Source organism: Strongylocentrotus purpuratus, unplaced genomic scaffold (assembly GCF_000002235.5).
Source record: "Strongylocentrotus purpuratus isolate Spur 01 unplaced genomic scaffold, Spur_5.0 spur5_scaffold_15, whole genome shotgun sequence".
Classification (NCBI taxonomy): Eukaryota; Metazoa; Echinodermata; class Echinoidea; order Camarodonta; family Strongylocentrotidae; genus Strongylocentrotus; species Strongylocentrotus purpuratus.
Genome location: NW_022145600.1, coordinates 7,155,552 through 7,168,302, shown reverse-complemented (window position 1 = coordinate 7,168,302; position 12,751 = coordinate 7,155,552). Strand labels below are relative to the sequence as shown.

Here is a 12,751-nt window from a genome sequence, read left to right as displayed (position 1 = left end):
TGAATTCCAATCATAAATATCTTGATAATCAGACGGACGATCGGCTTGTAAACCTCATGGGATTCCTGACTGACCTAAATGTTTTATAATTATGATTGCAGCATGAGCTAAATCCAGGATTTTGTTTAGAATCTGAGACAAAGATACCCAGTCCCTTTTATAAGTTGGACTTGCCACTGGTTGCTCTCACCATTCCTGGCATTGTTCTCTCAAGGGACGTACAAATCAGGGTCACAAATCTACAGAATATACATTTTTTGATAGCTCATTATTGAAGGAAAAAATACTATCTAAAGATCATAATTTCTAAAGCCTAAGTTTTTTTCCCTCTTATTGTGATTTTCACATCTGGTTTATGACTTTATAAAGGGCATAAATCGCATACCATAATATATGTCAAAGTCTTAAATATAACTTTAGTTTTCAGTGAAAGTAACTTTTTTTTCTTCAACAATGAACTATCAAAAGGTAAATTCTGTAGATTTGTGACATCCCTTGAGAGACCAATAGTGAGAGCAACCAGTGGCATGAATGACCTGCCATAGTTCAAGTCCAACTTAAAGTCAATCTTAGTCTTTGTGAAACACTCCGATGGTTGTGCTTGTCCCAAATATGTGGTAAGGTTATGTTTTGGTGCATCACAAATAAAAAAACACATATTTCTTTAATGGAAAAAAGTCCCAAACTGCATTTTAGAATAACTGCTCATAAAGATGGATGAGCTGTGGGGTTATCTCTTTTCATTTTGTAAGAAAAAAGAATCCTCATAATACATTCAGATCTCTCTCTCTCAGCATAAACTTTAATGATTACTTAACTTTCATTTTTCATTTTTGTGGATTACTCAAATTTGTCTCAAGTTACCTTTATCTGTTCATGAAATAAAATCTGTAGATACCTTTGTTATGTAAGCACTGTCAGTTGGCCATAGTGAGTTCAGGGCCCTGTTGCATAAAACTAGTTATCAATAACAAGTTGCAATGACTGTTATAAGCTACTGAAATTGTCGCATTTGATTGGCTGAGAGCAAATTTGTAATAGAAGTTTGAAGCTTGTTATTGACAACAAGTTTTATGAAACGGGGCCCAGATATTTTGTTTCCCCTGTTTCTTGATTGAGAGTGTACAAACTTGATAACACTCTGTGATATTCACCTGCAATAAGGATGTACATGTACATGTACAGTATGTATAATACTGTGTATGTTACCAGTATTGATCTATTTTTTCCCTTTTATGATTTGCTTCTCAGATCATCCTCTCAACCAACATTGCTGAAACCAGCATCACCATCAACGATGTAGTGTACGTGGTGGACATCTGCAAGTAAGTGTGTTGGTAGATTCTTCGAAGATTATCGGACAAATGAAACTTGGAAGCATCAAGAAAAATTTATAAATGATGATATGATATAAATGCATGTTACTGTTGAAGATTGTGAAGAATTTCTATGTGGTTCAAACTATCCTGGTTATATCTATATTATGAAATCAACACATTTCAAATGGAAGCCATTTGAAATCAACACATTAAATATGAAACATAAAGAATTAAAAGAAATTCAAGAACAGAAAACAAGTTGATAAGAATAAAAGGAAACAAAACACAGCAAATACCAAGTCTAGATGATATACAGTGCTCCTTGATTAACGTGAAACCATTCTCTCTTTCTTCTTCTTCTCCTGTGAAGAGCTAAGATGAAGTTATTCACCTCTCACAACAACATGACAAACTACGCCATCGTGTGGGCATCCAAGACCAACCTTGAGCAGCGTAGAGGTCGAGCTGGCAGGGTCAGGCCCGGCTTCTGCTTCCATCTCATCAGTCGACCAAGATTTGACAAGTAAGGAGCTCGGAAAGTTTTCAATCATTTTCGGAAACTTCGGTTATTAGGGATCTTGGATATTGCAGACTGAATCTGTTGAATTCAGTATTTTGGTATTTAACTATTATTTTAATTTTAGTATTGAAATAAGACCTACAACAATCAATTGTCAGAAATAGCATGTTTTCTTAGCACAGGGGCACATGAATATAATACCACCCACAATTGCAGCTTACGCAGTTTAATGATATTGGGCCATGGGCTTTTGTTTTGGTATTGCCTTGTAAGATTTCCTATCATGGTAAAAATATGATAAATTGGCTATTTTACATTTATGTTTTTATTTATATTTCCATCCATGTTTTCTAAGTGCTGCCACTTAGGATGGGCAAATTGGCAGATCTAGGCCAAGTCTTCAATATAATTCAATTCAATTCTTTTATTCATCTATATTCAAATGGAAATTTGTTTTGGTCACACATTGTAAAAATATGTAATATACATATGAGAAACTATATCGTTGTGTTTATAATCAGAAAAGGACCATCAAAATGAAAGGTAGACAAAATAGAAATAAACAAATTGTAAAGAGTTGTGAATGGCCAAAATATTTTACCAATCCTTCATCCTAGGGATTGTACATTGATTTTTGATTGACAAGGAAGTCATGTTTTATTCAAATTAACCAAGGCAGGCCCCTACGCTTGTTAATTTTCTGTAATGTTGGAAACAGAAAGCCTCTGCATGTCAGGTCCATCACCTCAAACTAAAAAGATCATTTAAAACCTGTCTGCACTAGTTTGACCAGGAGGGATTAGACCTCCAAGCATGGTCACTGACAGGTTGTTATCTCATCAAATCTCATCAAATCAGCTCTCAATTAACATAAGAAAACGGGGATCATGGGGGACCTACAGGTACCGCTTAGGCATTGTTTGTTATATAGAGGGCGCAAGTAGTTACAAGTAGTGCAGTCTTTAAAAAATATAAAAAATAAAGAAATAAAAAAAAATTTGTATTATTTCCACTAGGTTGGAGCAACACACCGTTCCTGAGATCTTCCGTACCCCTCTGCATGAACTGGCCCTCACCATCAAACTCCTCAGACTTGGAACCATTGCAGAGTTCTTGGGTAAAGCCATTGAACCACCCCCGCTAGACTCGGTGGTAGAGGCCGTAGCAGCTCTGAAGGGTACGTATGCCAGTTGTGCAGGGGACATGTCCTTTTAGAGATTAGGGAGAGGGAGGGTTTGTGACGGGAACTTTAAATATATGTCAGTGTTGTTGTAGATTATGTCTCTTAAAGCTGATACCATTGCCTGTGCAAATTTGCCATCATAGGCTCTTGGATGTGATATATTCACTTTTTCGATCCTATCATGCTTGCATACCGATTTTTAGGACCTAAAAATTCAGAATTTTCAGATTTTCTTTTTGTGTTTTTTTTTTTGTTTTGTTTTGTTTTTGTTGCTAATGCTAAATTAGGCTTGTTTTATCATGTGCCGTGATTTGAGAGTTCATGTATTGCGTGCCTTGAATGACTGCATGATCAAGCAGCGAACTTGCATTTTGTTCAGATTCGCGCGTATTGCCAGTTACACTGCCGCTGCATGTGCGACCGCCTGTTAAGGGTACAGATTTCTTATTTTTGAAGGCATACCGTGCTAGAAATTCCTAATTCTTATTTTCAAATGTTGGCAGGTATGTGCTGGTATTCATTTCCCTTCAATGTGCGTATTATCTCACATATCATAGCCACCCACCCTGAATTCACCGGACATGTTAAAGATTGTATGTTTGAATTGATTTCCACAGAGATGCATGCCCTGGACCACCAAGAGGAGCTCACACCAGTAGGACGTATCCTGGCCAAGATGCCGATTGAGCCTCGTCTAGGCAAGATGATCATCCTTGGATGTGTACTCTTGTGAGTAAACTTTGACCTTCTCATTTAATTCAAGCTGAAGGGGCTTTGAGTATACATTATAATGCAGTATATCGAAGAAGAAAAAATTCCCTTATTTCTATTCAGGTTAGTTTTTGTCAAAAATACATTTTCCAGAAGAGGGAGGGACAGGGACAGGGGAGCAGTTACTCTTCATCCCAATCATTAATAGTCCAATTGCTAAGATTTTTGCATGGTCATTAAGCAAACTTTTGGAAATGTTGCATTGCTTGTTTGTTGCAAAATATTTTGTTTGATTTCCGTGTTGTTTTATGCTGATAAGATCTATATTTTCAACATGTTTACCTAGGCATTGTAAATCATGTTATCATTAAAAAAAGCTGTAAATATACTTTAAATTAAATATAAAAAAGTAACAACTTTGAATACATGCCTTATGCCAAAGGAAAGTGTTATCAATATTCCTCTACATCTCAGAATGAAGAACTTTGAGATCAATTAAATAATTATATGCATACCAAGCTGTGTGGACTTGAATATAATACACAATGGTACTTTATTGACCCAGTGCTGTCATCAAATTATTTTCATTTCATTTATTTATTTCCATGTCAAGATAAAGTCAAAATTATACAATCTTCAATACAAACATATATAAAGAGATATCAGAAGTTGGAGGACCATGAAGAGCACATAAATGGCTCATTAGAAATGATCCTAACAAAATATACAAAATAACAAAAACTTCGCAACATATATTTAACTGAAATCAAGATAGCAACAACAAAAAGCGAAGATAAAGAAAAAAAAGAGAAGGAGGAAACTTTGCATGAACTTTGACATTGTAAGTACAGTCAAACCTGTCTATAGCGACTGCCTAAGGGAATTACAAAAAAATGGTCTTTTTAGACAGGTTCCTTCGGTACATGTTTCAATGAGAAACCATTTTCTAGGGAAACAAAAATGTGTTCTTTGTAGACAGGTGGTCACTAAAGCAGATTTGACTGTAATACATTTTTTCAAATAGAAAGTGCATTCAACAAGAACATATTGTTATTGCCCTACAGTGTGGGTGACGCTCTGGCAATCATAGCCAGCAGCATGTGCTTCCCGGAGATCTTCATCACGTTCGCCGGGAAGGTCAGCAACGTCCATCGTAACTACTGCCGCATGAGACATAGCGACCACATAGCAACACTCGCTGCATTCCAGGAGTGGGAGGAGCAGTTGTAAGTTACTTTCCTCGGTAGAGATTGTTCTTTACCGTTGCCAATAGTTTTCAATACCTGTGCTGGCATCAACCAAATAGTAACCTTTTTGACCATTTCATTTATCAGACTTTGTAGAAAAGTTAATCCTTCTAGAGATGATGAAAATCAGGCTTTATTAGAACTTTAAATGCTTCAACCTTATCCAGGAATTTATATTTCTCTTCAACACGTTTGTACATATACCGCAAGAACTGTCTTTTCTATCAATTATGTGAAATAACTTGGTAGCTATTGATGCAAGCATTATCCTATTGTCATGGTTGCAGGCAATCCGGAGAGGATACTGCCATGAACTATTGTGATCACAAGGGACTACAGATGATGACTCTCAGGATGATCTATGAAGCAAGGGTAAGTCCCTTCACTAGGGTGCTTGATGATGACAGACCTGATAATTGCCCGATTTAAATTGGTTTTCCAATTATTTTTATTTTATTTTTTTTTTCCTTCCCTATTTTTTTTCCCCTGATTTTATCCCTTATTTTCTCTATTTTTCCCTATTTTTCCCTATTTTCCCTTTTTCCCCCAATTTTCTTACTCTAAGATGCCATTTTTTCCCCCGAATCCTCTTCTGTTTTTTTACTCAGGGGGGGGGGGGGGGGGGGGGGGTGGTTAAGGGGTGGGGGTTCCTGGTGATGGTGATGGTGATGGTGATGATGGTGATGGTGGTGATGGTGAGGGTGATGGTGATGGTGATTTTGGTGATGATATGATGGTGGCGATGGTGGTGGTGATGGTGATGATGGTGATGATGATGGTGGTGGTGGTGGTGGTGGTGGTGATGGTGATGATGGTGGTGGTGGTGGTGGTGGTGATGGTGATGATGGTGGTGATGTTGATGATGATGATGATGGTGGTGGTGTTGGTGTTGACGGTGGTGCCAGTGGTGGTGATGATGATGATGATGATGGCGATGATGATGATGATGGCGATGATGATGATGATGGTGATGATGATGATGATATCTTTTAAAAACTATTTAACAGTGTATGAATCATGTTACTCTGGCCTTCTAATTGTTATATGTTTTTTCTTCTATATCAAACAGAATCAACTAAAAGACATCCTTGTGATGGAAGGTTTCCCAGAAGGTACGTATCATTATGTAGACATTTTTTACATTACTGAAATATTAAAGTGAAATAGGAAATGTGAAAATATGGAGTAAAATTAAATTTGTGAAAGTTTATTATACGAACACCTGATCAAAGGAAGTAAATACATGATGATTACATTGTATGTTCTTAAAGGTAATACAAAGTTTTGGTATGGGGTCATGAATTTGGTTCAAATGAACATATTGGAAGCATATGCGATCCTACAATATTCAGTGATCGTTGTCGCGGTTGAAATCGAGTCTAAAGTTATGAAATTGTAAATAATAAGCTTGTATGTTGTATAGCTCCCTCTCAAGGTCAATGTATTAATTTAACTATAAAACAATGTTTCTTGACTAAAATCGACCAATTCGCTATTTCCGTTTGGAAGTTATATATCACAACTACATATTCTGAGATTTTCAGGGTCGCAGCCACCATTGTATGGCCGTAGGCGCTATTTGAAATTTATCCAAATTTACCGGGAGCACCGGTAAATTTTTATATTCAATTTTTCTCAAAGCAGAAGTGTTTTAGGAGCTAATTTTTTAATTGCTTATTGTCCATCCATAGGGGCATCCAAATATATCAAAATTGTAAAGAATCACTATCTAGCCAATTTTCAAAATTTCCCAAAACTTTGTATTACCTTTAAGTCCAAGTAGAGTAGGCAAATCAGCTGCAAGTAATTCCTTTAAAAAAAGTTGTCAAGGTGCCAGTTTGCAGACGAAAGGATGATTCAAGAATCTCAATACAAAGTTCTATGATAGTTTGTTTATCTAATGTGCATTTTTTTAATTTCCATGCATTACAGAGTGCCTAGCCCCTCAGATCTTTAACTTCCACGCACCTGACCCCAAGCTGGACATTGTGGTATCCTTGCTGACCACAGGACTCTGGCCAAACGTCTGCTTCCACAAGGAGAAGAGAAAGCTGCTGACCACTGAGAACAAAGCAGCCCTCATCCACAAGTCATCGGTCAACTACTCCAAGTTTGATCAGCAGTTCCCTTCTCCATACTTTGTCTTTGGAGAGAAGGTGGGTCCTTGTTGATGTTTCTCTGTTTTCTTTTTTTTTTTCTCTCTCTCTCTCTCTCTCTCTCTCTCTTTCTCTCTTTCTCTGTCTCTCTGTCTCTCTTTCTCTGTCTCTGTCTCTCTTTCTCTGTCTCTGTCTCTCTCTTTCTTTCTTACCTTCCTCCCTCCCTCCCTCTCCCTCACTCTCTCTCTCTAAAAAAAAGAGAGAATAGATAATCTTAATTTTATGTGTACAAAATATGTTGCCTTGTGGTTGTGAGAAAATCATAGTCGTGGAAATATCATGGTGATATTGTTTGACAATAATACTCTGCCCTTTTGATAGATGTTTATGACATATAAATGAAAAAAGAACATATGTTACTATGGAAATGGACACAAAATAATTAACTGATGTCTGGTCTTTAGCTCAAGCTTGTTGTGAAGTCCTCTATGGTGTATGTATGTTCCTATTCTTGCATTTGATGATGCAATCATGATATGGTAACATTGCCGTCATAAAGGGAGGTAATTCCAAGATTAAAGTGACTTGGTAACATTGCCGGCTCAGATTATGAAACAAAATCCTGGATTTAGCTCGTGCTGCAATCACAATTATAAACCTTTAGGTCAGTCAGGAATCCCATGACTTTTACTAGCCAATCGCCTGTCTGATTATCAAGATATTTATGATTGAAAATCGAAATTTAATTTTTTTATTTTCCTAACTGTTTTTATAACACTACAGTCTACTGGGAAAAATGAGTATGGTAAAACCGGTCACTCAAAGATTTTTACTTTTTTGAGGCACTGCATGTTTATTTTGAAGCCCATTATTTTTTTAGGGCTTCAATATTACACCATATCACAGACACTGATAACACGTAGGGTCATGCATCTCAGATTTAACATTGTTAAACAGTGCCTTTAAGGGACGTTACTTTGGAATATAAAAACGCTTCAGGATATAAAAGCTCAACAATCTATCACTCCGCTCATGATAATTAAGTAATATTGACTGCCTTCTGGGCAATACGACATATATCGCCCGAACCGTAGGTGAGGGTGATATATGACAAGTCGTATTGCCCTGAATTAGGCAGTCAATATTACTATTATTAACCACATCAGACATCTAGATCGAGCAAACAAGAAACTCTTACTATCTTATACTCTTAAATTATGTAGGCTACACAGGGTTTCCTAGCATTAGAAGTTGCAAAAACATTGTCAAATCAGCACTGTTCATCCAGTGTTTGACAGATTTTCGATACACTGCAAACAGTTTGCCTAGGGTGTGATTGTTACGTCACAATGGAGTTCGCGCAAAGTGCGCATTTTCTTATACGCGATGCGCGATGTAAATTACAGTAGCTGATGCGCGATGTAAATTACAACTGGATCTACATTATTGCTCACTAGTTTAACACGCATTTTGCCATTGACTTTTCTGAGCGGGCTAAAATATTTGTCCATTGGTTTACTGTATAACCTATATTGCCCGCCAAATTACACACAAATCCCATTGAATGTTCTGAGCGGGCTAAAATATTTGTTCATTGGTTTACTGTATAACCTATATTGCCCGCCAAATCACACACAAAATCCCATTGTCTTTTCTGAGCGGACTAACTTCTTGTAATTTTGTTGACTTATCCATCAAAACCTTGAGGGCAATAACATTAAAAAATTGCCCTGCTCAGATGTCTGATACGGTTAATAATAATCATTATATTTCCTTATAATAGCGCCTAACACTTACTTTATCAGAAGTCTCTAAGCGCTCTACAATAATGCAGCATAATTACCCTGGCTTTAGCAGAGCAGCCGTCACATGCTCTGCGTTTCAAGGAATAAATTCCTACCAGGTCCCCATTTACTTCACCTGGGTGGAGTGTGGCAAATGTAGATCAATGTCTTGCCAAAGGACACTAGTGTCGCGGCGAGACTCGAACCATGGACCTTGTGATCGATAGTCCGGAGACGTATCCACTCGACCACGACACCTCCCCCTCATAGTTAGATTCTTGTCTGTCTTCCTTTCTCCAGATCCGAACCCGAGCCGTATCGGCCAAGGGGATGACCATGGTGTCCCCTCTCCATCTCCTGCTCTTAGGAGCTCGTAAGGTGGAGTCCTGTGGAGGAATCATTAAGTTGGATGACTGGTAAGTGATGTAAAGCATCCCTGGGGAGTGTTTCACAAAGACTAAGATTGACTCTAAGTTAAGGACTTAACTCTTGCAGGCCATTCAGGCAACTGGTCGCTCTCACCATTGGTCTCTCAATTATGATCTTTAGATAACACTTTTTCCTTCATTAGTGAAATATTAAAAAAGTAGCTTGTGATCGCGTTATCCCAAGAACCAATTGATAGATTTCTGCCAAACTTAGGTCATGTATGTATCTTGCAGAGCCAATGAATTGATCAGATTTGTCACGAGGTCAAAGGTCACAGGGCTCATGTATGCATAAATAGCTGGTGATCACATTAGAATCGATGGACAGATTACCATCAAACGCAGGATATGTATGTATCTTGCTGAGCCAATGAACTGATTAGATAATTTTCGACTGCGCGCAGTTGAAGTTCTATCTAGTTTTAAGTTGGCAACTTTAATATTTTCTTGTGTCCGTACACTTTCATTATGGAGAATAATGTATCAGGACAGAAAATCTTTTAAGTTAAAATCTCTCAACCTACCAGTTAGATGACTTGATCATGTTTTCTTCATCAAATTAGCAGCAATAGTGTTTTCCTTGTGGAAAAAAAAACTATGTGGGCAGAAATCAGTGTAATTTGAAAGAATGCTACTTGTAATTTGTATGATAAAAGATAAAAGTGTAAACCTAGACTCATGATTTTGAATTATAAAAGAGAGTGTCTTCGGATGTCATTTATTTGTGAGTGAGGGTCCAAAGGAACCAATCGAGTATGACAGGAGACAAGATGCTGACCTTTCACCCCACCATTGGTCCCTTAGCAGGAAGATGAGAGCGCGGACACACACAATGTATGCACATTCTCCTCTCCATCGGGAGCATTCCAGCCAGGCCTCATTTTTACAAGCACACACTTGCTAATCTAACCACATTTCAAATCCTACTGGGTACTCATTTAACACCTGGGTGGAGAGTGGTGAATGTGGATTAAGACTATGGTGCTATAAATTATAAAATCAAGCATTGTTCTTTCTTCTTTAACCTAGGGTCCAACTGAGAATGTCCCATGAGGCCGCAGCCAAGGTAGTGGCCCTTCACCCTGCCGTCGAGTCTCTCATCTTCAACATGACGTCCAACCCAGACTCCGTGACCACGCCCTCCCCACAGGATGAGATGCTCATCAACATCATCCGAGCGCTATCCAAACCCAGCGCTGGCATCTTCGGCAACTTCGACTCTGGCGACAACATGGCGTAAGAATTAATTTTACATTGGATTCCTCTGGGCACTGTACTGTCTCAAAATGATTATGATCTTTTGGAAATGGAAAGATGTATAAATACTGTGTTGTTTAGAAAATCTGTGTTCTTCTCTTAGCACTTGTTATTATTAGAGTAGGATAAAATCACCTACTGGTATGCGTATACAATCAAGTAGAGAAAACATGTAAGGCAGGGTTTATAGGAATCAAGAGATATCTATAAAAATAAGATTCCTCACAAATCCTTAGGTATACTGCAGACCAGTTAGTATTCTATTAAACTATATCAACAAAAATCTGACCACTCCGATTACTGTACAAAAGAATGGTTGGATCATGACAGGTCAATGGCCTCTGTTGGCTCCACCACAGTCTCAAGTATTAGTTCTAGGTGCTTAAAATTCTTTTTAAATTCATTTAATATTGTGATGCTATTTTCTTGTTTTGTTATGTTGTGTTAATCAGATATTTTATGTAAATTTTTTTTTTTTTATGAGAAGTGGAATAAATGAAATGAAAAAAATGAAATGTAATATCAATATTTTAAATGGATTCGAAACCATATTTGCTGTAAACCTCTTTAAAACTCTATCTTCATAGATCTACTGGAGCCAAGAGAGGACGCTTCTCCTTTTCGCAACCCCCCGGAGGACAAGGAGGATTCAGAGGTGGTGGTGGCGGCGGAGGCTACGGTGGTGGTGGTGGTCGTGGTGGCTACGGTGGTGGTGGCGGCGGTGGTGGTGGTGGTGGTCGTGGTGGCTATGGCGGCGGCGGTGGTGGGGGCTTCAGAGGAGGAAGAGGATTCGGCGGAGGACAAGGGTACCAGGGCGGAGGAGGGGGCGGGAGACGAGGGTGGAACCGGGAGGGACGAGGTGGTGGCTTCCGGGGAGGACGAGGATATGGAGGAGGGGGAGGAGGATTTGGAGGAGGGGGAGGAGGGTTCGGAAGAGGAGGAGGAGGAGGAGGCTTTGGAGGAGGAAGAGGCTTTGGAGGAGGAAGAGGTGGCTTTGGAGGTGGTGGGGGTTTTAGAGACAGAGATGGGGGTAATGACTTTGGTAGTGGTGGTGGTGGTAACAAGGGATTTGGTCAAGGGGGCCAGGGAGGTGACTCGGGAGGGAATGGCGGTGGGTTTGGAAGCGGTGGTGGAGGAGGAGGAGGAGGGTTTGGGCGTGGTGGTGGTGGAGGGGGACAGGGAGGAGGAGCAGGAGGGGGAGCTGGCTCAGATGGTGGTGGAGGAGGAGGGTATGGGGCTGGTCAAGGAGGGTGGGGTAGTGCCTCCTAAGCTGTGAAGCTTCCATCAAAAGATATAGACCAACATAAAAAGCAGGAGTAAGATGATAATAATGTGAAAGTACCTGTAAGTAGAGACAATTATACAGACCTCATATAGCCTTACATGGTACAGGTAACTAAGTCATTTCACTTTCTCATTGCTTTTCTTTCTGTGATTAATCGTAAAGCACCTTGCGGGGCAATATGTGATGAAATACTCATTTATGATACTGATTTTAAATTCAAACACTGATTTGTATTTAATAATTTTGTATTTATTTCATTCATGAGACCTCTTTCAGTTAGAGGGGTTACACTTGTTAATCTGTGGGTTTTCATTCCATCTGATTGTAGCATCATTTAGCTTGAATTAAATTTCAATTAAATTTGTCATAGTTCAAGAAGTTAAGAAGATGATAAACTGCACCTTTTTAAAACCATAGTAGAGACTGCTGCTGATCATACAAGGTAAATCATGTCTTGATTTACCGTTGATGATAAATAGAATGCAATATAAATTAATTTAGCAATCATTTTCCAAGTCAAGTGTTGTGTCAATGTAATGTCTTATATGAAGTTCAACAGGTCGTATATATTTATTATATTTTAAACCATTCTGTGCTTTGCAAGGACTTTCATCAATTCAAGCTACATTATTAATTTGGTAGAAACCACCTCATTTTCTTTGTTATATGACATTAGCTGTTATTGTTAATAAATGGATGTTTTGTTTTAAAGCCCCACTGTACTACTTGTAGCTACTTGCTCCTTCTATATATAAAACACTGCCTAATCGGTGACCATTGGTCCCCCATAGCCCATGATCCTCTTTTTCTTATGTTAATTGAGAGTAGAGTTGATGAGATAGCCACCTCACAGTGACCACCCTGGGTGATCTAATCCCTCCTAGCCAAACTAGTACAGACAGCCTTTAAAAGAAACTGGCT

At 38.6% G+C, this 12,751-nt stretch overlaps 1 protein-coding gene across 1 annotated transcript in view; it reads left to right on the top strand.

Moving 5' to 3' along the window:
- The window catches only part of LOC583110 (ATP-dependent RNA helicase A), a 42,275-nt gene extending 30,165 nt beyond the window's left edge, over window positions 1-12,110 (top strand). The window contains exons 20-31 of the mRNA XM_030986441.1: window positions 1,252-1,325; window positions 1,690-1,842; window positions 2,856-3,016; window positions 3,640-3,751; window positions 4,798-4,959; window positions 5,268-5,352; window positions 6,050-6,092; window positions 6,913-7,136; window positions 9,161-9,276; window positions 10,318-10,524; window positions 11,133-11,693; window positions 12,107-12,110. Of these exons, the coding sequence (XP_030842301.1) occupies window positions 1,252-1,325; window positions 1,690-1,842; window positions 2,856-3,016; window positions 3,640-3,751; window positions 4,798-4,959; window positions 5,268-5,352; window positions 6,050-6,092; window positions 6,913-7,136; window positions 9,161-9,276; window positions 10,318-10,524; window positions 11,133-11,693; window positions 12,107-12,110 (1,902 nt within the window). The remainder of the gene's footprint in view (window positions 1-1,251; window positions 1,326-1,689; window positions 1,843-2,855; window positions 3,017-3,639; window positions 3,752-4,797; window positions 4,960-5,267; window positions 5,353-6,049; window positions 6,093-6,912; window positions 7,137-9,160; window positions 9,277-10,317; window positions 10,525-11,132; window positions 11,694-12,106) is intronic.
- The last annotated feature ends 641 nt before the right edge of the window (window positions 12,111-12,751 follow it).